At 40.0% G+C, this 25,582-nt stretch overlaps 2 protein-coding genes across 2 annotated transcripts in view; both read right to left on the bottom strand.

The window, feature by feature from the left end:
• Positions 1 to 16,056, bottom strand: part of Gfm1 (G elongation factor mitochondrial 1) — a 41,731-nt gene extending 25,675 nt beyond the window's left edge. Inside the window, exons 1-8 of the mRNA XM_076867788.2 lie at positions 15,417 to 16,056; positions 14,393 to 14,545; positions 13,446 to 13,578; positions 12,813 to 13,017; positions 10,492 to 10,608; positions 7,657 to 7,807; positions 4,081 to 4,238; positions 3,326 to 3,410 (exon numbers count right to left, since the gene is read on the bottom strand). Coding sequence (XP_076723903.1) covers positions 3,326 to 3,410; positions 4,081 to 4,238; positions 7,657 to 7,807; positions 10,492 to 10,608; positions 12,813 to 13,017; positions 13,446 to 13,578; positions 14,393 to 14,545; positions 15,417 to 15,464 — 1,050 coding nt within the window. The 5' untranslated portion in view covers positions 15,465 to 16,056. The remainder of the gene's footprint in view (positions 1 to 3,325; positions 3,411 to 4,080; positions 4,239 to 7,656; positions 7,808 to 10,491; positions 10,609 to 12,812; positions 13,018 to 13,445; positions 13,579 to 14,392; positions 14,546 to 15,416) is intronic.
• Positions 16,057 to 19,202: 3,146 nt separating this feature from the next.
• Mlf1 (myeloid leukemia factor 1) overlaps positions 19,203 to 25,582 on the bottom strand; it is a 31,877-nt gene continuing 25,497 nt past the window's right edge. Inside the window, exons 5-8 of the mRNA XM_076867758.1 lie at positions 24,277 to 24,405; positions 22,690 to 22,849; positions 20,954 to 21,092; positions 19,203 to 19,470 (exon numbers count right to left, since the gene is read on the bottom strand). Of these exons, the coding sequence (XP_076723873.1) occupies positions 19,365 to 19,470; positions 20,954 to 21,092; positions 22,690 to 22,849; positions 24,277 to 24,405 (534 nt within the window). The 3' untranslated portion in view covers positions 19,203 to 19,364. The remainder of the gene's footprint in view (positions 19,471 to 20,953; positions 21,093 to 22,689; positions 22,850 to 24,276; positions 24,406 to 25,582) is intronic.

The raw sequence follows: 25,582 nt of genomic DNA, 5'->3' as shown, positions 1-25,582 counted from the left end.
TCTACTACTGAGCTATAGCTCCAGCCATTTTTAAATTTTGAAACAATCTAAGTTGCCCAGGCAGGCTTTGAACTTGTTATCCTCCTGATTCGCCTCCTTAGTTGCTGGGATTATAGTGGTGAAAAATCACCACTGTAGATTTTTAAAATTTGAGTAATGATTTAAAAATTCACTCAGATAAAAACAAATTTTTCAAAACTATGGTAAAAAGAAAATAACCTCACTAATATAAAAACGCTAAGTGCTCAAAAAGTACAGAATCAGAACAATTAGACTTAACAGTCTGTAAGGTACAATATAAATATTTAAATATTAAATGTTTGTCAATAGATGATAAAGGAAACATGATGAATCAGTGGAAAAGAAAGAACAGAATTGTTCATAAACTGGCAACTAGACAACTGGTTTCTATTTGGAGTCAGAAGAGATACATTAAAATCTACCTCACAACATACACCAGAACCAAATTCTAGCAGGATCAACAATGGAAAAACAAAACCATAAGAAAGCAAACAAAAGTAAACACTGACAAAATATATACAAAGAAGAGGGTTTCTAATGTTAAAAATGATAGAATGACTAAAGAAAAAGACTGATATATTTGAGTATAAATTTTAAACTGCTAATTATTTTTTAAAAAATCAACTTCATTAGAGAAAGCTGGTATAAATAACACATGTGACTCCAATAAGAAAAAAATAGACAAAACGAAAAGAGAAAATCTGACTGCACTGTAAATATACCATTGAGAGTTCTTTGTCAGTGGAAAGTAGCGCAAGATGAATACTACATGATTTTTCATTAATTAAATCAATAAAATCATAATACTCTGTACTATAGTCACTGAAATAACCATAAATACTGAGAGTGTGAAAGCAATCTGAAGCAATCTGGTAATATAAACTAATACATTAAATATTAAGATTTTTTTGTAAGTTGAATTCAGTAATTACTCTTCTAGGAAAACTTCTCACTACAATGGTACATTTTAATTTAAAATTACTTAAACACTTGAAGCCTATCCAGTATTTTCCCCATTAAAAATATTAAGAACAGAAGCAATACCCCAACAAAAACACATTTAGCACTGAGCCTTGGATTCTAATACTGCTATCCAGAAAGAGGAAACAGGACTCCTTGGAGAAATGGCTGCTTTTAGGGATGGGCATGGAATATACAAGACAAGCCTGAAGCACCCTGCAGAGACAGGAAGTCAAGAAGTGTTCAACACAACAAAACACTGGAAGGGGACACTGGAGCCAAGTGCAAGAGCTCCCTATGGCCAAGCCTGGCCAATCTGAGCAACAAAAATAACATATTAGGGATTATAACTTCAAGTACAAAGTAAATATCCATTAAGTTCATACCAATAAAAATAAGTGACCAACTGAATAAATAAATAAATGGGGGAGAAGAGCAAGTCTCCCATACCGAATTCCAACCACCCTATGTAGATTCTATTCTCTTAAAGATGTAGAGGTAATTTCCACCCCAAAGTGTGAGCGGAGAGGGACTTCTTCTAAAGAGGCAGTAAGAGGAGCAAAGAATCACCTGGTAGCAGAGAAACCTGATAAACCCTACCCCAGCTAACATTGACAGTGACAAGCCATGGTGACAGTCTGTGCCCTTAATGTGATGTGACAAGAATGACACTCTATCTTTGTAGTCATCCTCCTATAAACATATGACCCCCATCTAATCACTAAAGAAACTCAGGGGGCAGTCTACAAAGCATTTGACTAGCACGTCTCAGAAATAGCAAGGCCATAAATAAGAGAAGTCTAAGAAACTGTTACAGTCTAGAGAAGCCTAAGGAGACGTAGGACACATGATGGGACACTGAGATAGAAATGGGACATAGGGGAGCTGGGGATGTGGCTCAAGCAGTGGCGTGCTTGCCTGTCATGCACGCGGCCCAGGTTCGATCCTCAGCACCACATACAGACAAAGATGTTGTGTCCGCCAAATACTAGAAAATAAATATTAAAAAATTCTCTCTCTCTCTTTCTTTTTTATTTATTTATTTATTTTTTTATTGGTTGTTCAAAACATTATAAAGCTCTTGACATATCATATTTCATACATTAGATTCAAGATGGTTATGAACTCCCAATTTTACCCCAAATACAGATTGCATAATCACATAGGTTACACATCCACATTTTTACATAATGCCCTATTAGTGATTGTTGTATTCTGCTACCTTTCCTATCCTCTACTATCCCCCCTCCCCTCCCCTCCCATCTTCTCTCTCTACCCCATCTACTGTAATTCTCACTCTTTCTTAAAAAAAAAGAAAAAGAAAAAGAAAAGAAATGGGACATAGGCAAAACCCAAGGAAATTTGAATAAAGCATGGATTTTATTTAAGAACAATATATAAAATACTAGTCTATCAGAGGTGACATCTTTCCATGTCAAAAAATATGCATCTAAACACAATTTTTAAAGTCTGAGTAATATTCACAGTAAAGATATACCTCAATTTATTAGTTGAACTAGAATTCCTGCATTTTCAATTACTTCTAAGAGTTCCATTTTATCAACAAAGATGTGAGCAAACTAGAGCTAATATTAGCACATGACCCTTCATGAGTTCCTCAGGACAGATTCCCAAAAGCAAACCCACTGTTATTTACAACAATGAAAGCCTGGAAACAAAAATGTGCAATGATTACAAAATTTTAAGCAAATGATAGTATATCTAAGAGTATTAAGTTGCCATTTAAATGTTTAAACTCTTTTTATATATATATATATTTTAGTTGTAGTTGGGTGCAATAACTTTATTCTATTTATTTATTTTTATGTGGTGCTGAGGATCAAACCCAGGGCCTCACATATACTAGGTGAGTGCTCTACCGCTAAGCCACAATCCCAGCCCCAATGTTTAAACTTTTAAGGGCTGGGGCTGTTACTCAGTGGTAGAGCGTTTGTCTAGCATGTTTGAGGCACTGGGTTCGATCCTCAGCACCACATAAAAATAAAGTCATTCTGTCCATCTACAACTACAAAATTTTTTTTTAAATGTTTAAACTATTTATAGAAACATGGGTCATATGTATTATGATGTTAAATGAAAACAAAAGTTATAAAGTAGTATGATACATAAAAAATCTATTATTTTAAACCACAACGAGAGGAAATGCTTCTAAAAACACGGGACTGTCAACCCAAGAACTTCGGAAATTCCTTATTTGTTCTTTCTACTTTTCCTGTTTTCCAAATCTTTTATGAGGTACAGAGTCATTTTGTGATAAGAATAGAGCCTAAAAGAAAATAAAATTCCTACTGACAGAAGTTAAATACACTAGAAAACAACTTACCTCAAGTTTAAAAGCCAGGCCTACAAATGGGTGGGAGTTATCCCTTTGGGAGTTCATTAAGATTTTGGTTTTCTCTTTTGAGTCACTGAAAATAAAATAAATATAAATCTATGGGGTAAAATATTTCAAATTTATTTTATCCAAGAAAAAAGCACACATGACATTTCTGACCTCACCCACAATAAAATTTTACTGAAAGAGATCACTAAGAATTAAGTACTTAGGGCTTAGTTTCTACATAGAGATAGGACTGGAGTACACTAAAAAACTGAAAAGGTTTGATACAGAAAGAAAAATAATAAATAAGAGCTTAAAAAAAAGTTTGTTTCTTAAAAATAGTTCTGAAAATTAGGTATGACTGGGATAGGGATATAGTTCAGAGGCACAGCGAAGCCTAGCATGCATGAGGCCCTGGCTTTGTTTCCTAGCACAACAACAAAAAAGAGTGTGTGTGAGAGAGAGAGAGAGAGAGAGAGAGAGAGAGAGAGAGAGAGAGAAAAGAGCTAAAAGGAGCTGGTCTCAAATGAGAAAATCTTCTAATGATATAAAGCTTGAGAGACAGATGGTACTTCTAACTCACAAACATGATAGGGAACTTGAATAGCAAACATCTTTCTATATCCCAAAATTGTTACCCAACTAGAACTGTGTTCAATTTTTGCAAATTATGAAACAAAGTCATAAATGTGACTAGAAGACTCATTCTTAGGGTCTGAAGTTTTTGCACAAATGAAGATCCAAGTGCCAAGACTTACTTCTCCTGATTGAGAACAGCATAATTCGGGACCTCCGATGGATCTGGGAGATATTCTAGAACCGCATCTAGAAGAGGTTGGACTCCTTTGTTCTTTAAGGCACTTCCCAAAAAGACAGGAGTAAATGATCTATTTAGAGTAGCCCTTCGGATTGCAAGCTTCAAAAAATGAAAGAAAATTAATGATTCATTCATGTTAACATTTCATTTTGTCCTTCAGGGCAATTACAAACCAATAAATGAATAAAGTGAACTGACACTCTTCAGAAGAGTGCTGACTCTAGTGGAGACCAAAATCAGGCCCCAATAACTTATAACTTAAGGTCAAAATACAATAATAATAATTCCCTTTTTCACACTTAACATTCCTGAAATCACTAATTTTTATCAACTGTGATTTAGCAAAAAAGTATGTACCCATAGAAATTAGATCAATGCAAACTGTATTCAAATAAATGTGTAAAAGGCAATACACATGCAAAAAAAAAGATCTATTCACAGGTAACCTATTTTAGGGAGGCACAGAGAACTGGGCAAATCGGAGAAGCCAGAAGGGCTTTTACTGAATGCCTTTGAATATACTTTTTTAATTAAACTGTATGAAAGTAATATCTATTTTTAAAAAATTGAATATGCACAGAAAACCAAACCGTACAAACCACTCATAAATGAAGGAACAGGATAGTAGCAGACTCTAGAAAAAGGACTACTCCCCTACCCCTTTGTGCAAACCCAATAAAGGTGTTCTGCAGGCTGAGCGAGGGCTGCTCAATGGCGACGTGGTGGAGTGTTAGCTCTAGCAGCTGGAAGAGGCCAAGAGTGCAGCAGTTACAAATTGCCATGGCAGAAATATGGCAGCATGCAATCATTTCTTAGTCGTCACAAAAAAACACAGAACTGGTTACCCCAAGACACTTCAAGGAGAACATGTACAGACATGATTTCTAAACATTACTACAAGGAAAAGCAGGACAAGAGCTGAGCACAATAAAAGAGGGTATAAAAAGAGGAAAATATGCATGAGAAGTAAGCAATTATGGCTGAAAACTGTCTGAAAGCCTCACTTCTGCTCTTGTTAGGAACCAGAAATTGTTAGGTCACTAACTACTTAGGCTACATCAGCTACCATGAGCTACCAGGTCACATCTTTGACTCCCCACTTGCGCCAATTATACAAATACGGACATAAGGCCATCTTACCATACTTACTTTACACCTACAGAACAAAGAAACACATGAGAGTGGTAGGTAAATAGAAACAAAGAGACTGAAATGTGCCCAACAAAGTCTGTTTTCCCCAGTGCTTGTTTTCTTAAGAATCACTGCTGCCTCTCCATGTTCTTGGTAGCACATCCTACCACAATCTGGAAACGGAGGACACTATGTGCACCGTGCAGCAGAGTCAACAGAACCACAGCCTTCCAGGCAAAGGCTGCCGGCAAGGCTGGCCTATGCCTGCTCTCTGGGAACTCGGATTTCAGGAGGGTCCTCACCATTCTCAGAACTGGCAAGAATGATTTGCTGTGTGCAAAACACTTGCTTTATTTATTTCTTTATTTCCATAAAGAAAGCAAGTGTTTAGCATACCCACACTTACATGGTGTGTGCTAAACACTTGCTTTCTTTATGGAAATTTGAGTTATAGGTATGAGCTAGGTAGAGGGTGTCTATGCAAGGCACCCTGTCTCTAATGAGCTTCCCTAATGGCCACACCCGTGCCAGAGGACCTCAGCAGTCCTGGGTAATTCCACTGGGAGAGGACACTGTTGGCTATCCGTGGCTTCATCTCATGTGCCATTTTCCTGGGCTGAATTTGCTATGTACCCTCTCACAGGAAAAGTCACAGTAATGATGACTATGTGCCGAGTCCTGTAAGTCCTAGTGAATCACTGACCCTGGGAATGGTCCCGGAGAGCCCTTTAATAGACTTTAATAGTTTTTGGGAAAACTAACTTCAGTCTTTTTAAAAATTGTAGTAAAACCTACATAAGATGAAATTTACCACTTTTACCATATTCAAGTGTATAGCTTAGCAGCATTACATACACTCACCAGGTCATACATCCATCCCTACCACCCATCTTCAGAACTTTTTCATTATCCCAAACTGAAACGGTATCTATGAAACAGTAATTCCCCACTAACCCTTCCACCAGCCCTGCTGTGATTAGAGGTGGAATGACAACCTATCTGTTCTTTTGTTTTTATTTGGCTTATTTAATTTAGAATGTCTTCAAGACTCATCCATGTGGCAGCATGTACCAAAATTTCTTTCTTTTGTGTGTGTGTGTTGCTGGGGATTGAACCTAGGGACTTGTGCATGCGAGGCAAGCAGTCTACCAACTGAGCTATATCCCCAACCTCCAGAATTTCATTCTTTTTAGATCTAAAAAAAATATCACATTTTGTTTATCACATGGAATATTTTGCCTTTTGGTACTTCAGGAGTGCAGCTACAGTGACTGAATATAACTGCTTGAGATCCTTCTATTTCAGATATACCCCCAGAAGGAAAACTGCCAGATCAAATAGTAATTGTCTTTCATTTCTGAGGAACTGCCATGCCATTTTCCACAGTGGTGCACAAGGGATCTAACCTCCACATCCTTGCCAGCAGCTCTTATTTAGTTTGTACTGCTTGGAATAAGACCGATCCTAATGGGTATTAAGTGGAATTTCATTGCTGTTTGATTTCCATTTCCCTAATGATCAGTAACATTTAGCATCCTTTCTTGTACTGACCATTTATATATCTGCTTTGGAGAATGTTTATTCAAAAAATGATTATTGGTCATAGACAAGAATCTCCCTATTTTTATAGAGCTAACAATTAAGTGAAGGAAACAATAAGGCTTCATGCAATGTTTCCCAATATTACAGCAGTGTTACTACCAAGAATTAGTCTGTTAATACTTAGCAACCTCATATCTTAACCTGTCTTACTGCTATAACGTTAAAAAAATATATATATTTACTTTTTAGTTGTAGATGGACACAATATCTTTATTTCATTTTTATGGATCGAACCCAGTGCTTCACACGTGCTAGGCGAGCACCCTCCTCTGAGCCACAATCCCAGACCCTGCTGCAATAACTTTTTTATATTTATTTTCTCTCTTTTTAATAAGGACATAGCCAAGAGGTTGACTGTTTCAGTATCTTTTTTCTAGAACAAATTATGACCCCTTTCTCATTTGAAGACATTACACAACTAGCTACTTTCAAAAAAAGTAATATGACATGCCAAATACTGTTCAAGGAAGCAGATATGTTAAATACATTGCACTCATATCTTGTTAATAAAACCTGTGCATAAAAGCATCATGTGCCCTCCCCCAAATAAAGAAGGAAAAAACCCTATTTGCTAGTATAAGAATTCTATTGATCCTTTCTTTCTTTTTGGAACCATGAATTAAACCTAGTGGCACTTAACCACTGAGCCACATCCCCAGCCCTTTTCACCAAGTTGCTGAGGCTGACTTTGAACTTGCAGTCCTCTTGCCTCAGTCTCCTGAGTTGCTGGGATTACAGATGAGGGCCACCACACCTGGCTAAGAATTATTTTGAGAGAACTTGCCTTTAAGTCAGAGATGGAGGGGACTTTCTCCTCTAGGAACAGCTCCCCAAGCTGCTCATCTGAGTTGGCAACACATTCGATCAGCTCCTGCCGGTGGTCTACTGCAGCAGCCCTCAATTCAGCAGGAATTTCACCATATCGAACAGTCTGACTGAGAAAAGAAACGTTTCACTTAGTACTTTAATGGTATTCAGTTAAACATATAAAGCACCAATGAGAAGATATAATTAATGGCTAATACATTTTTTATAGGTAAGGAAAAGCATGATATATTTATACTCAATCAGCAAATATGACTAATATGTCTTTAAAATTCATTCAGAATAGTGGGCAAAGGTATTTTAAACAGCAAAGCAACTTGCTCAGGGTTGCACAACTAGCACATAGAGGAGCCAACATTTAAAACAGTCCACTATAATGAGGAAAAAAACCCTTCATTTTTTAATAGAGATCAATTCTACTTTTATGTCAGCCAAATTTTACAGAAGATTATGCTAAATGATATAACGCAAAATCCTTCCCAATTTAATACAAACTAGTCTGACCTCATTCTAGAAATCCAAAATGAGTATATACTATAAAATCAAAACAATCACTTGGAAATGTATCAACTAAAGCAAACATTAAACTTCTTTTCAATGTAGTTACAGAACCCATTTTATTGCATCCCAACTGGAAAGTACATAATCTTGATTTTATGTTTGAAGTCCATCTGAGCTCTTGAAAATCCTACAAACCATAAACTTGTTTATCAGAACATCACATTCTCTAGCAAGCAGGATTAGAGATCTCACTCTACTCCTTTTTTAAAAATAACAACCCTGACTACAGTTTGTAGTAAGTAAGGTGGGACAACATGGCATATTTCCATCTTGAGACTTGTCTCCACTCTAGGAGCAAAGCAGATAAAATCACCAAAAAAAAAAAAAAAACTTGCAAAGTCACCATTTAACAACAGACTGAAAGTTTTCAAGGTGTTTATAAAAAAAATAATAATTAATGCAAAAATAATTAGCTTTTAAGAAAACACATTCTTTAAGACAAAAAATATCTACAGTTAGAAAATAATCCTTAACATCCTGAAGAACACCCTTCACAGCCTTGGATCTTGACTCCTTCATCCAGGCAGGCTCCACAGACTTCAGCCTTCCCTGCACCTTCTGACAGACAGACACCCCCATGCACATTGAGAAGCCCCACCTGTCATTCTGATGTAAAGAACACAAAAGGACCTCTACCTGAAAAACAGCTACCTGATAATTCCTTGCAAACTCTAGGAAGTGGACTCCTTCACTCATTCAAAAACACCTTTCTGAGTCCCTGCCATGAAAAAAGCTGGACTGTAAAGCAATAGCAACAGAACCTTGGGCCTTATGTTAAGGATGACAGGTCAATGCAGCCATCCTCACTTAGCTGTCACACAGGGAGAGGGACCTTCTTTTCTGAGCAGCCTGTATCCTCTTCCTGACTACAAGCTGGCTGATGAGGACAGAGTTCACAGTTCAGGATTGCAATGTCACTCCTCTACCTGTCAGACCTGCGATTCTAACTTCACAGCAGAAGGAGGAGGTCCCTCAAGCAGCAGCAGCTCTGGAGAAGCTACCCCCTACCGGGCTTGCTCCCCAGAACACATGACTTTCCACATCACCAGATCTATATCCTCAAAGTGTGATCTGTAGCAATACAGTAGTGCATTGCCTGAGAACTTTCCAAAAATACAAATTCTAACCCCAACACCAGAGCTACTAAATCAGAATCTCTGGAGGTGAACCCAGGCTACCTGTTTTAATGAGCTCTTGATTTGTATGAATACTAGGATGTGATAACCACTGGAAAATGACAGTAGTGTGCAGGTAGAAGTCACTGAAATGTTGACTAAACAAATACAACAGGGAAAAGCTACCAAGCTGGGCACAGTGGCACACACATTAAGTACTTCCAATTACTCGGGAAGCTGAGGCAGGAGGGTCCCAAGTTCAAGACCAGCCCGGGTGACTTGGTGAGACCCTGCCTTAAGTAAAATAAAAAGGGCTGCGATATAGCTCAGTGGCACAGGGCCTCCCCATCATCCATGAAGCCCTGGGTTCCATCTCCAGCACCACATGAAGGAAAAAAAATTATAAACTTGCTTCTTGCATTTCCTAAACCACATTGACACAATTGTAAGTTTTCACATATGAACTGTTTTACCTTTGTAATACCATGAAGCAGGTACAGCAAATACTTAACAATCCTTATCTCTCCCTATTTTTACCACAACACCCAAGACACAGCAATGCTGCCTTTTAAGTCCACAGCATGAGTGAATGAAGGGACTAGTGAACCAGAGGGAAAGAGGCACTAGCAGTTCAACCCAGAAGCGCCCACCTTGAAAGCACCCACGCGTAGCAACATGATTGGAGCAGTTGCCCAAAACCTAACATGCTCTCTGTCAGCATGCACACCGAGAAAACCGGGACCAAAGGAACTAACATATAATCCCTCTGGATAATATTCTTCCAGCCACATTTCTAAAACACGTTTACTCTACGTTTAAAGAACATACTCTTGCCACTTTGGTGTTTTTTAAAGTATATATAAGGATATATTTTTAGTTAGGCACGGAGGCGCACACCTACAATCCCAGTGGCTCAAAGCGCTGAGGCAAGAGGATCATAAGTTTAAGGTCAGCCTCAGTTACTCAGTGAGGCCCCAAGCAACTTCATAAGACCCTGTCTCAAAAACAAACAAAAAAAGGGGCTAGGGATGTGGCTCAGTGGCTGAATGCCCAGGGGTTAAATCTTCAGTATCAAAAAAAAAAAAAAAAAAAAAAAGAGTTATCTTTTTAGCACTTACCCAAAGTCTCCATCAAAAAAGATGGCGCGTTCCTCAATGAGATCTATAATTCCTCGAAAATTACCCTCCAAACCAATGGGTATTTGTACAAATGCTGCATTATGACTTAGTTTAGACCTGAAAGATAAAAATACCCTACTTACTTTTCTTCTCTCAAAATCTCTTTCAAGTAACAAATGTAAAAATAAATCAATGGCAGACACTGTAGAAACGAGAAGGGTAACATCAGCATTTTAGAAGAGTCAAGCAGTGAGAGAGGACTGGCAGCCAGCCTCCAAGAGCTCGGGAAGCCCACAGCCCTGCTAAGGCAACAAAAAGAACTCCAGAGTAAGAGGCTTCCCATCGCATCTCCTGAGCATGCAAAATCAGAAACACAGGGAAGAAGAAAAACAAGGGGCTGGCAAGGAAATTAAAGGATGGTGGAATAGCTGGGCCACCTCTCGTTCTTAGATCCTGACAGCAAAACTAAGTGCAGCTATCTGGAGAGAGAATTTTCATAGGACACACTCATCCTAAGTCTGTCCCCCAACCAGGCACAGTCACTGATAGGAACTGCACTGACCTGGCAGGATTCCCAGGGGAGAAGAAACATCTAGCTGCATTATGGAGCCTGGACTCTAGACTTGCATGGGTAACTATGGGAGAGAATTTGAGGATTGCTACCTGAAGGAAACTAAGAACTTGTGAGAGAAATACGAACTCAAGAAACAGCACTAACCTCCAGAGTTATCAGAATAAAGAAAACTAAAAATTTGTGAATTACCTCTATTAAAAGTGTTCCAATAAACAAGAAAGCTTATAAAAATTAACTACATAATTGCTGAAATATTTTCAAAAGATAGGCTAAATACCCAGCAACTTGGGAGGCTGAGGCAAGAGGATGGCAAGTTCAAAGCCAGCCTCAGCAGCTGAGCGAGGCCCTGTCTCAAAATAAAAGAGGCTAGGAATGTGGCTCAGTGGTTAAGTGCCCCTGGTTAACCAGTACCAAAAAGGGGAGGGGCACTAAATACTCAGAGGGACACAGATTAGTATCAAATTCACAAGCTAGAATATTAACCTTAATAATTCTCACATGTTGCTGGGTGTGGTGGTGAATGCCTATAATCCCAGCGGCTCAGAAGACTAAAGCAGGAGGATCACAAGTTCAAAGCCAGCCTCAACAACTTAAGGGAGGCCTTAAGCAACTTAAGGAGACCCTGTCTCTAACTAAAATATAAAAAAGAGCTGGGGATGTGGTCCAGGGGTTAAGTGCCCCTTGGTTCAATCCCCAGAACCAAAAAAAAAAAAAAAAATTCTCTCATGATCCAGCACAAAATAACAAAAAGCTTGATAGAAAAATGAAGACACATAACCAAATCTAGACATTCCAAAATCAGCTTAATGAGTTACAAAATGAGAAAGCAGATAAATAGGAGTGGGGCAAAGAAAGAACCAAAGTAATTAAAAAATGATAAAAGACAGTTTTCTTGGGAATTCAGGAAGACCTGGTAGGAAAAAATCCATGTGCAGCTCAGCCCAAGAAAGTCAGGACAAAAAGTAAGAACATTTAGTTTTTACCATGAAAACATTACAAACAGCCCCCAAAAGAAAAACATGACTTTCACTTTCTCAAATATGTCACTCCCATTCAATTTTCTGTTTCAGATACATCACTCTCAGCCTATCCACACATTTACCACCAGCACCCATTAGCTGTGCTGTGAAACTTGAGCAGGACACTACGGCTGCACTCACTTGTCCACAAAAGTGAAAAGCAAGCCCTTCACTTGAAAAGCCAGGTGAAACACACCGTAGGAAACATGAAAAGCCAGGAAACATGAAAGGCCATAAGCACCACTGGCCACGGCTTGTGCGGGATGCCTCACTGTTGTCTTGCACATGCATTATCATCAGAAAGCAAGGGGACTGCGTCTCTGTGCACACTATGTAAACACATTCACTAAAATCTATCAAAACCCCCCAAAATTAAAACAGAAGTGACCCTTCAGGTTGTCTAAATAGAATGCAAACTACTTCTAGAACCTAGATTACACCTTCTCTAATTACAGCAAAGCAATATCAACTGCCAGATATCTTCTGAAGTCATTTTTAACCTCCCTAGAGTTCATCATTGTTCCCCCATTTCACAGAGGAAGTGGCTGATAAAATTACACCATAACCCAAACTAATGAATTCAGTGCTTCATTTACTAAGTTACTTACAGACATGTTTTTAATCAAGGAAAGCATAAAGACAGAGCTTAGCAACACGCTATGAACAGACCTTCTGGAAGCAAAGCTAGCTGTCCAGATCAGGACACCCTCTCTTCTGAGGCTCAGTACCTCATTTGCTGCAGGGCCCTGGCCGGGTTGGAGCCCATTCGGTCCAGTTTGTTAATGAAAGTTAAAAAAGGAACACTGTAGCGTTTCATCTGACGATGGACAGTCAAGGTCTGGCACTGTACCCCTCCGACGGCACAGAGAACAAGGATGGCGCCATCCAGCACTCTCAGAGCCCTTTCGACCTCTATCGTGAAGTCCACATGGCCTGGTGAGACAAAGCAGCGTGTAAGGTGGTGAAAGAGTGGTCTGAAGTTTTAATCCAGGCACTATTAGAAGGCTCTGTAGCACTGCTGGTTATGTAAGTCTTCTAATTAGAATGCAGTTTCCTCTGCTAACCAATGCCATTCACCCCCATCAGGTCCAGAGAGATCACTCCTACAAAATATAAGGGCCTGGGCAACTGTGGAGTCAGCTACAATCTGTAAAAGGCAAGAACTTAATACTCACATGTATGTGCACTATTTTTCAAGGAAATCAATAAGTGCTTCAGGTCCCACATCTATTTTCTCTAATAAGAAATCATTAGTAATATTGATTTAATTTGATACTCAAAATTAAACTGGGTCAGAGTAAAAGAAGGAACCAAATGTGCTTCTGCAACAGAGCTACAATAAAGGCAAGACCCTAACTCACCAGGAGTATCTATGATGTTGATGTTGACATCTTTCCACATGGTATATGTAGCTGCTGACTGAATCGTGATTCCTCGCTGTCTCTCTAGTTCCATGGAATCCATGACTGCACCAACTCCATCTTTACCTTTCACCTAAACACAAGTATAATATTCAGACTTCTGTCATTGCATCCCAACAAGGAAAGCGATCTCTACTGAAATGGAAACAATATACAGTTAACTTGAACAATTTTCAGACATCTAACAGTTAAACTACAGCATCTCAAAAAGTAGATAATAGTCAGCATGTCTTAACAGTCACAAAGCTGTCCTCCTTACTGCTAGGACAGACCAGGGGAACATGCCAGTCTTAGAAATATCCTTGCTCCCTCTGCACAGCTCCTTCCCACCAGCCCTACCTCAGTTCATCAACAGGTGATAATCCCTCCCAGTTCTGCCTCAGCTGGACAGAGGCATTCACAGGAAGGATTCTGCTCTTGAGAGTATGTAATTTAACAAGATACTCTTCACCTGAAGACATAGTTCAGGATGGAGAGTTAAGTTACTCCATGCTACATGTGTTCAGGAGTCTCAAATTTTTTTAAAATACATTTTTTCCAACTTTTATTTTTTTAAGCTCAAACTATATGTCATTTTAAACCCATGTGTCCATTTAACATTATAAATGTCTACCCATTATTAAAAACTATATAAGAACTATTTTAACAGTTGCTTAAGAATAGATTTTATTGGTTTAACATTCTTAAAAGATAATCTGCTCAGGATACTAACAGTGACAGTCTCTGGAGCCAACATGGGTTCTCGCCTCTGTGTATGTCACTGTGGTTAAAAAGCCAATGTTACTGCTCTTCTTATTCTCTCAGGTTTTATGAGGTTCACTAAATCATAAATATAAGACAACTAAAACCAAGCTCTAATTATCTGGCATCAACTGTGAACCACATACCTCGTGCATCTTTGCGATCCTGCCAGTATAGTACAGCACCCGCTCTGTTAACGTGGTCTTCCCAGAGTCAATGTGAGCGGAGATTCCGATGTTTCGGATTTTTTCATTAGGAATTATCCCTGATGAACACCATCGGCAGGCCTTCCAATTAACCTGAAGAAATGAAAGGGCTCAATTCAATGCACTTTTTAGAAGGATACTACGCAATTAAAATGAAAGAATGGTGGGCATCTTTCCTCCAAAGAATTGCGATGAATACAAGAAATCCTGGAAAGGCAGAAAGGGAAATGTTTAAACCTGCAACACCAAAGAAGTAGCCACAAAAGAAGGCAAAGAACATATGCTCTTTAAAATTAGCTAAATTAAAACAGAAAAATACCTTTGCCAAATGTTAGCTTGGAAATACATTGGAGCTGCTTAAAATAAAATCAGAAAATAGCTCCTGAAACTATTTAAATACGAAATAAAAAATTTAATTTAAATTTTCCATTAATTTTCTCTCCTTCCTCTTCACTGTGGCTCACAGCAAGGGCGTTTTGAGGATTTACAATCCCAAGCAGTAGCTTCAAAGCAGCCCGGCAAAGGCTCCAGATTTTCTCTACAAAAAATAATGAAATATTTTTAAAACTACACTAGCAAGGGGTGGGACACTGGACTTCATGGCCAAAACAAACTTCTTCCTACAGAACTGCACAATCAAAGTGCACAGCAGTCACTTCTGCAAAGGAGGCGGCAAAAGGACTTGGAAAAGGTGACAGCCTTGCTGCTCCACAGAGAACGAGTGACCCGAGGCGCAAGGACAGGGCCGGCTGCGCCCGGGCCCGCCTGGCCCCACAGGCTTTAGCGTATCAACCTGAACCTTGGCGGACACGGACCACGGAGAAGCGCCTGCAGCGGAGCGCAAGTCAATAACCCAGGCAGACGACCGGGTCAAGCGCGGGGCTTAGGCAGCTCCTGGGGACCGAGGGGTCGCAGCCCGGGCTCCTCCTGAGGACCGAGGCAGACCCCCCCCCGCCGCACGTACCTGCCTCCCTCGCCGGCACAGAGCTGAGGCGGCACGCACCAGCAGCATGCCTAGCGAATCTAAGCCCGGTCCTTCAGCACCGGCTCCCGCAGGAAGTCACCGCCACTCCCGCTCGGAGTCACGCCGGCCGCTCGGCAGAGCACTTCCGGGGCGAAAGCACGGAGGCGCTAGGTGCGGAGCCTCCGGCGGACGGGCGGCGTCGCCCTCTGCCGCCTGGAGGAGGAAGTGCACCGCCCGGCACAGAGCCTAGTGCCCCGGGGAGAGCGGTTTAATCCTGTACTCAGAACCAGGACGGCTGCGAAAGACAAAGACTTTAAACAGGGCTGTTTGTATTCCGGCGTGGGGAGGTGTTCATAACAGAATTTAAGTGAAAAGAATGCCAAATTGCCGACGAAGTTCACGCAGTGTTATAGATTCCCGCGCGCCTGAAACGTGCCTGTGGTCGAGCCCCAAGAACCTGGAGCAAGAGGTCGACTACCGACTGCAGAATACTGCTCTTATCTCACAAGGTTGCATTGCTCCGAGTTGTCAGCTGCGCCGCCAGACCAGGTGGAAGGCGGCGACCTGCAATTCAGGTGCCACCTCCCGTCTCCAAGGACGTGGCCTGATAGGTCCAAAATTCTGTCTCAAACCCTCCCAGCAGCCTTCCTGGTGCACCAAGGAAATCCTCCTGAGGCTCCCTCCACACTGCCCCCCTCCCTCCTCCTACTGCCCCCAGCCCTGACTGTCCCCTCTCTCTCCTCCTGGTACTCCAACCCTGTCTCCTCTCCCTCCTCCTTGTGGACCAGCCCTGTTTGTCCCCTCTCCTTCCTCCTGGCGCTCCTGTGGCTCTGAGTGTCCGCCTCTGCCCTGGCTAAGGCCCAGTGACTGATGGCCCTCTTAAGCGGGCAGAGGCCTTTCTGCTGAAACTGCTCAGCCCAGTGAATGCGGGGTTGCTCTTTGCTCTGCTTTGGTGCAAGTTCAGTGTTTTCCTTAACAAGTAGATTTTTTTAAACCTGGAGAGGCTTCCTGGAGACTGGACAGCTCCCTGCTGGCACCTTCCCTGCCTGCCCTTTCTCAAGGTCTCAAGAACCCAACTCCTTACATAGGCAAGTACTCTTATCACTGAGCCACAGCCCCAGACCTGAATCTGACCCTTAAATCAGTAGTGGTTCCCCGGGTTTTGTTTTCCTTTTGCATTTTGTCAATCATCGACTGGGTGCTGAAAGAGTCCTTTAATCCAGAAGTGCCACAAAAGCACCCCCTCCCCAAGGGGCAGAAGCAGGGAAAGGCTTCTGGCTCAGCCCTATGGGAATCAGAGGGCTTCCCCCAGTGAGGTGCCATCTCTGGTCTCTATAGCTGCAGTCCTCCTAGTGTTTCCTGACCCCATGGTCTTCAGGCACACTAGTCAGGTGTTTTGTAGAATGTCCCCCACATACATTTTATAATTTCAACTTCCACAGAATAAACAATAGCCTCCGCAGAATAGATAGAATCTTGTGTTTCTCGTTTATGCTGCAGTCCAGTGATTTAGAGGATGATTTTGAAGTCTCAAGGTTCATCAAAAATTAATACAATTCTGTATCTATCAATGTAGAAACAAGGAAGTCTTTTTTTTTTTTTTTAATAAAATCAAGAATGTCTTTTTTAATTCTACTAAAACCAAGGGAACAGTTTACCTCTGGGGCTGTCTCTGCCATTGATCACAAAGGGATGGAGAGTGGCTTTGGGACATCTGCTTTTGGGAATTGAGGCTGTGGCTTTTTGTTATTGTAATTGTAGATGGACAGCATGCCTTTATTTTATGTTGTGGTGCATGAGGATCGAACACAGTGCCTCATGCATGCTAGGCAAGAGCTCTACCACTGAGCTACAGCCCCAGCCCTGTGTGTCTGCATTTTTAAAGCAAACTTCTGCCTCTACTTTCAGCAATTTAAGCTAGCATACAATGCATATAAATTAACTCAAAAAGTTAGCTTAAATAAAATCTTACTCAAGTGCTATGGCTTTTATAAAAAGACATTTTACATTTATGATTACAAAATGAGTGTTAAGGGCCTGGGGTTGGAGCTCATAGGAAGAGCACTCGCCTAGCACGCATGAGGCCCTGGGTTCAATCTTCAGCACCACATAAAAATAAGATAAAAGTACTGTGTCCACCTATAACTACCAAATAATTTTTTAAAAATTAGAAAGGAGAAAGATCAGTTTATATTAGTTCAAATGTTAGTGGTCAAAGACAATTTCTATAAAAAATAATTATGTACCTGTAGCATACTTTGTTAGCAAGTCTCATGTTTGAACAAGTGTAAATACATCAGGTGATCAGTCTGTCTCTTTTGTCTATGAGAAATTTTCCACAGTTGGGTTCTTTTTAGGGCCCAAGTAGGACCATTGAAAAAAATCATATATACCTGAGGCCACATACAGAACACTGATGATCTCTAAATGTCACATTTTATAAATGTCCTCTAAGAAAGCATTGTGGCTTAAGAAGAAATATAGGTTTACTTCAATTTTTATTTTCATAGCAAGTAATTTGTGTTTTAGTCAGCTTTTTGCTATTGTGATTAAAGGATCTGACCAGCACACCTGCAAGGGAAGAAAAGGTTATTTGAGGGCTCATGGTTTCAGAGGTCTGATTCCAGAGAAGGCCAGCTCCATTCCTCAGGGCTTGAGGTGAGGCTGAACATCATGGCAGAAGAGCGTGGCAAAGGGAAGCTGCTCACATGACAGTGATGTGGAAGCAGACAGAGAACTCCCCTTGCCAGATACAAATATATACCTCAGGGTCACGCCCTAATTCCCACCTCCTCCAGCTACACCCCACCACTTCAGTTATCACTCAGTTAATCCCTATCAGGGGATTAATTCACTGATTCAGTTTAGACTCTCACAACCCAATCATTTCTCCTCTGAACCTTCTTGCATTGTCTCATATGTGAGCTTTTGGGGGACACCTCACATCCAAACCATAGCAGTGGGGAACAAAGTTCTGTGAATTCTCTGCCATGTGATGGGAAGAAATTATACTATTAAGCATAGTTTATTAAAATGTGTTTTCAGATTTGAACATAATTGTTCAAGTTATCAATGTAATGATTTAGGCAAAAGGAGAACAATGACAGTGTCTATTGAGATTCTGTTGTTAAGTCAATTTAACAAGAGTGTTACTTGAAAAGTTATGGCTTTTGACAACTTCCCAGTATGTTCTACAATGTTATTATAATATGTTAGTATAATAGAGTATGTGTAAGATTATGCCAATTAATTTCAGCTATAAAAATGAATTAACACATTTGCATTTTAGTGACTAAAGGCCCAAAACAGATGAATAAAACAGTCAACTGTTTGTGGGAAAGAGCAGAAATGTCAAGGGTAAGCATACAACAAAGCAAAGAATATAATGTCTGAATACAATACTCATGTACATTAGTAATTTAAATTTTAAAATTTTCTTTATTTTTTTGTATACTGAGGACTGAACCAGGGACACTTTACCACTAAACTATGTACCCAGTCCTTCTGTATTTTTAAAAAATTTTTGAGACATGATGGCTTCACTAAGCGGCTAAGGCTAGCCTTGAACTTGCAATCCTCCTGCCTAAGCCTCCCAAGCCTCTGAGATTACATATGTGTGTCACCACAATCAGCCAAAATAGTTTTTTTTAATGAACTGTTTATTCTTTCCCTTTGTCAAAATAAGAGCTGATTTCTTATATAGCAGCACTACTAGTTTATATTATTCTTTTTAAAGCCTTCTGCTAGGTGGCATTATAAAATTAGCTGACATTATGAAATTTGAGATAAATTATTTAAATCTTTATTAACATCACTCAAGCACAGATGTCAGAAGACAGTGGCAAAGTATGGTGCTGGTTTCACAAGAGGAGACTGGCCCACGTTTACTGCCCAGCACCACGACGTCATTAAAACAACCAACACAAAATGAGTCAAGGGCATGGCTGTTTATTTTTTGTTGATTTTCACAGGTGATCCTTTGATGTTGAGTTTGTCTCCAAAAACTTTTGGTTTTCTTCCACTTTCAAGGGCTGGACTATGATGAGATTTATCCCTGAGAAATGAATACATGCATGTTGATACCACTTTTAAAATGCTTTTTGAGTCATTGCAAACATGTTTAAAAACCACTGTAACTTAAGAAAGCACTACTTCATTGAACAGTTAAGAAAGCAATAGCTGTTTACCTAATATTTAAGTGTTTGCAATTTAACAGTACTTTTCAATATGCAGCCACTAGCCACATTTATATTTAATTAAAAATAACTCCTCCATTGTGCCAGCTATATTCCAGTGTGACTTAATAGACACATGTGTTTAATAGTTATAATATTGCACAGTATAAATATATAATATTTTCATCACTGTAGAAAAACATTTTAGACAATGCTATTGGACAGTACTGGTTAAAATGCTGCTGATTAGGGCCACAGATCTATAAATCATCCATAAAGAGTATATCTTCTCTAATTGGGACCTGGATTACATATTCAAACTTAGCACTACTCGATTTTTAACCATCAAATTTTAAAGTGGGACAGATATGATCTAAAATTAAGATGAGAGCAAGTATTTAAGCATTTAATAGAAAATACTAGCGCTCTGAATTCCTGAGCAAGTACTTTACGAGGTCTGGCACCTGACATTCTGCACAAGTTCTGGTTGGCTGGACACCACTTGTCCTGTGGCATAGGAAACCTCTGCCTTCTACACAGCCCTCAACAGGGTTCTGCTTGAAGGCCTGGGGAGGCCATGCTCTCTCCAGGGTAATTTCAACTAGGAATTGGGAATCATTTCAGTTTCCTCCAGAGAACCAACTTCCATGGTAACTCCAGAATATGTACTAAAACCTATAACTTTTAATATATGCTTTATGAAATTTGAGATAAATTATTTAAATCTTTATTAACATCACTCAAGCACAGATGTCAGAAGACAGTGGCAAAGTATGGTGCTGGTTTCACAAAGGATAATTTTTTCCCAGCTATTCCAAAGGATAATTCAAAGAAAGGCTAAACTTTTTGCAACATTCTTCCAAATTATCTAATATACATAAAATGGGGTATTTCATATACTGTCATTACATATTATACGTGTCTAAAAATTCATTTACCATAAATACTAAATTTTTAACTTCTAGGGAAGTTAATCTTCCAAATATAGCTCTCCCTCTCCTTTTATCATCCCTTTAGATGCAAATATCTTTAGCTCCTGTGACATATAGGACTTTATCCACATCTAGATTAGAATTCATTTTGCAAGAAGAAATGCATTACAGTATATCAATTTTCCTTAGGAGGATTTTGGCCTCTGTCTTCTGAAGTGTAGATTGCTGGTGAATTACTAACCATACAATGCTAAAACAGTAGGTTTTTTAAATATAAAGTTAAATTTGTAATGAAAACTCAGACATAATGTGAAATTTTTACATATTTTAGGAACAATACTGTGCATACAACTTGGATGTCAGAACTTTCTGGTAAGAGGTACAGCAGCCTAACTTTCCCTTAGAAACACACTGGGCAAATGGCCTTTACCTTCTTTTCACCTCCCGGGGTCCTGCATTCTCATGACCAACGCTTCGCATCCTGGTGTTCTCCACTTTGCGCGGCCGGCCCCCAGGGTTGTACTTCAGGACCTCAGTTTGCCACTCATCATCAAAGGCATGTGCATCACCTGCATTGAAACCAGAGCACAGGACAGTACTGTGTGCAGCAGGGGCAGTGGGCTCCAGGAGGCCAGGGCTGCGCCAGGTATGTGGCCTCAGTCAGGGAGTCCCCACCCTCTCCCCTTAGCTGAAGGCTGGCTTCCCTGGACATCCAGCCCTGGCCTGTCGCCTCCGGGGTAGCTTTCTGTTTATCATCTTCCTATCCAAGGGCCTCTCTGCTCTGCTGTCCTTCCCCTAAGAGGCTCCTCCCTTGGCTCTTAGCTTCTGGTGTGAGCAGGTGACCCAGTCTCCACAACCTCCAGCAGAGACCACAGCTCCTGTTCTTCCAGGGTAGTGTTTTCCTGAACTATAGTTTCTCCAGCATGTTGATTATGTGAAATTCTCTGTGTATTTAAATGGTAAAATTACAAAGATTACAATTCCAAAAAGGTCAAGATATGGAGGCTTCCCTCTTATTGCATAATAATGGCTTTATCAAACTATCTCAAAAGAATTTTTTCTAAAATGACTTAATTATTTAAACCCTATACTATAAAACATTCAGAATACTTTCTGAAAATAGGAGATGAATACAATTAAGTTTAAGTAGTTTCACTTTTAAAATGCAAAAGCTGGATTATTAATATTGATTAAAATAAAATTAAAATTTGTTAGCCGGGCACAGTGGTGCAGGCCTATAATCCCAGTGGTTCAGGAGGCTGAGACAGGAGGACTGCGAGTTTAAAGCCAATTTCAGCAGAAAAGCAAGGTGTTATGCAACTCAATAAGACCCTGTCTCTAAATTAAAGACAAAATAGGGCTGGGGATGTGGTTCAGTGGTTAAGTGCCCTAAGTTATATCCCAAGTACCCCCCCCCCAAATCAAAATTTGTTTATTAAGATTGCTAATACATTTAAATATAATAAAAACTTTAATAAGAAAGGGTAGGATACTGGAAAGGCTTAAATGCACTGAAGAATGAATATAAAATCAAGAAAATGAAAATATCTACTTCATATATATATGCATAATATTTTATATGGCATATACCAGGAATTGAAATCTTTAGATCTAACTGCTCAAAATTCAGAATGGTTTAAGTAAATGATGGTGAATTTGTGATTAACACTTAGGTAACTACTGAGATGTTTTTTGAAAAAAACACGATGGGTGGGTGAGTTCAGATACACACACATAAGCTAGGTGGTAAAATGTAACCTGAAAAATGTGTGTGCATTTGTGTCCATAAAATTGCTGGAAGGAATTCACTAAAGCATAGCTGACACTTATATGGGGTTGGGTTGTAGATGATTTTTATTTTTACGTCATCCTTTTCAAATGTACTTCCTTGATAATAAAACATATCTAAAAACTAGTTTTGCCTACTGATATTATTAAAACATAATTCAAAAAGTCCATTTTATAAGACAAGGAAAATAAATGAGACTCCACATTGCCAAGAATCCCTGTAAAAGAGATGTGCCGTTGATGGCTGAGACACAGTCCTATTGTGTTCGCTCCACACTGGTCATGAAGCACAGCTCAGGATGTGCTGTTCAGAGAAAGCCAAGTCTGCACATGCAGCGCTGCTTCCCTGTGGGAGGCAGAGGCGGCCTGGCCACTCACTCTCGCACATGTTGAAGAACTCCTGGTTGACCTCTTCATCCCCAGTCTTGCTGTTCTTGCACTTTTTGATGATGTGAGCCCGGTCCTGGATATGATGGCCAACAGCCATCTTTTCTAGTCCCCTGTCAGTATCTCTCATTGCCCTCCTGGTTTCCTTTATCTGCAAAAAATGAGGGGGAAAAAGTGATTTTGTTATTACTTAAATATATACAGAATAGACGGCTTTGACATAAATCTCCAGAGACACATAGCTTATGGAGATGGGTCCACAAGAGTCATATTCCAGAAGTTCCCAGTAACCACTCAGTTCTGGCCCTCCCACCAGGGGGCAATAAAACTGGCATCTGGTCTCTGGTATTTCCTGAACTGCTGAAAATGAAGACCCCAGAACAGTCAGAACCAATGCAGTTTAACCTTTTCCCAAACTGTAACCAAATATTGAAACAGAAGATGCTCCAATTCTGTAAAGTACACTGCCTTCAAGGGCCTAGTCTTTGGCAGTATAACAGAAGTTAGTTCACTGCCCACCTAAATAAGGCTGCTACTCACTCCCCAGGAGGGCTGACAGGCTTGAATCTCATGGTGATGATGCTCTCAGCTCTATGGAAGGGTCAGCACACTATTTATGACAGCCAGAGACAGCAACATGATTGCTGTGAGACAGCCACGATTCTACTGTTAACATTGAAGATGTTGCTGCTTTCAGCAATTGAAGACCAAAATGTGCACAAAGCATGTGATGAACCTCAGCAAGGGCAGCACAAAAGGGCGAGGTGTGTGTAAGAACTACAGAATGAACCACCTCATTTCCAGTAGAGTCTGGTGAACCTCAAGTTTTATTACCAGTACCAATAAGGACACAAAGAAATGGGAATTCCCATGCCAAAGTTTGTAGAAGCCAACAGTTTTGGTCACTGTGGGATAGCAACATGGTCATTTCTAAGAGAAGGAACACACAGAAGTTGAAATTTAAAAAGCAAGGCTACAGGTATCAACTTAATAACCTCAGAAGCTGCAGAGCACACATGCAGCAATGATGCCACATGCAGGAAGTACAGGAACCTGAAAAAATAACCCATTGTATTCTATGATGCCTCCATAAATAAGAAAATTGTAAAACAACCTATGTGAATGACAAGCCAGAAAACAGATATCTCTTGGAGGAAGAAAGAGGAAAGGGACCTCTGGAGGACTACATTGAAAGCTTTAAGTGTATGTAACATTTTTACTTAGACAACTTGAGGCAAAGGAGAGAAATATTGTGGTTTGACTAAGTGGGGTGGCAGAAATAAGGTAACCATCTTATGTCCTTTCTGTAACTTAAAATATTTCATTAGTTAAATTCATTTACTTCAAATAAACTGAAAGTAGGTAATTCATGACACAAAGGCTTCTTTTAGTGTCCCTCGTCAATATGCAAAGGTAATAAACATCAGCAGACACTCAGGAGAAGGGAGTCACCATCATGGGACGCCAACAAAGCACCATAACTGAATGCAGCTGAGCTGCACTGGCTCCCAGCACCACCACAGCCCCAGCCCGCAAGCCCACTGCACACAGCTCTGAGAAGGCTGAGTCAATACGTACTCCTCCTGGAGCCATACGGGTCTGAGTGGAGGCCTGGAAAACCTTGGGAGGCTCATCTCCTACTTTGGAGTATGTCATCACTGAAGAAGAACAAAATGAATGTCCATTTGGATCCATTGAAAGCTGACCCTAGAGGCAAAAAGAAATATTAAATTCAGAGTCTAGTGAAATTGAAAGAATTAATGCCAAAGGGTCCAAATAAGTAACAAGACTAGCTCTCAACTCTACCAAGGTTTCTACAATACCAATATGGTTTATCCAGAGGGCACCCAGGGGTCCTAACATCCTTCACTTTTTGATACCAGTTCCCTTTTTCCTTGCAAAGAACAAGTGGTCCACTTGAGTCTTTGGGTCTCTCTGGCTCAGATTTAAGTAAAGATGCTGTGCCCTTGAAGCTCGAAACACATCCCAGTCAGTGGCTGACCCTCCATGCATTCCTGCCCACATGGGCAACCATACATAGGCCAGGAAGTTTGACGCCCTACATGGGTACCAGTGTGAGACACTAGGAAAGGACTGATGATGCCTGGCCCCAGGGCACCCTGAAACAACCCAAAGATCATGTGCCTCAAGTCTTCTTCAGAAGGAGTTACTTCTTTGCCACATAATATATGGGAGAAGGGCAGGTGCCCTCGAACAGGTTTATGAGTACCTGGACTGCCCGACTCCAGGCCCTAAAATCATGCCTGAAGTTTCTGTTCTCAGTTTTTTAATATAACAAGTTCATTTCTTAGATGCGATGGATACTTTTAAATAGACAGGTTATAAATAAGACAAGTAAATAAATTCAAATAAAAGGTTTAATTATATTACTCAGCAGAATAATGTTTAGAGGTTGATTTTTTTTTAATTATGAAAGTTATCTAATGTTACTTTTCCCACTTGTAGGTTGTGAAATAAATTTAGTGGAATATGACCAGGAATTTTAAAACATGGAATAAAATGGAAAATATCAATACACACTATGAATATTATGATCATTTTCTCATGAAACTTTTTAAAATTTTATTTTTTAGTTGTAGATGGACACAATACCTTTATTTTATTTTTATGCGGTGCTGAGGATCAAACGCAGTGTCTTCCACATGTGAGGCGAGCACTCTACCACTGACCTACAACCGTAGCCCTCATGAAACTTTTGTTTCAGGTATATTTATAAAGTATATAAGTACTGTGTATGGATTAATCATGTAAGATATTTTTGGCTACTGCAGACTAAGAGTTAAAAATGTTTAAAAGCTACTATGAAGACTATAAGTTCAAAGGCAGCCTCAGCAACGCAGATCCTGTCTTGAAATAAAAAGTA

This window comes from Callospermophilus lateralis, chromosome 10 (genome assembly GCF_048772815.1).
Source record: "Callospermophilus lateralis isolate mCalLat2 chromosome 10, mCalLat2.hap1, whole genome shotgun sequence".
In the NCBI taxonomy this organism is placed as follows: Eukaryota; Metazoa; Chordata; class Mammalia; order Rodentia; family Sciuridae; genus Callospermophilus; species Callospermophilus lateralis.
This window is presented reverse-complemented; position numbering and strand designations above follow the sequence as displayed.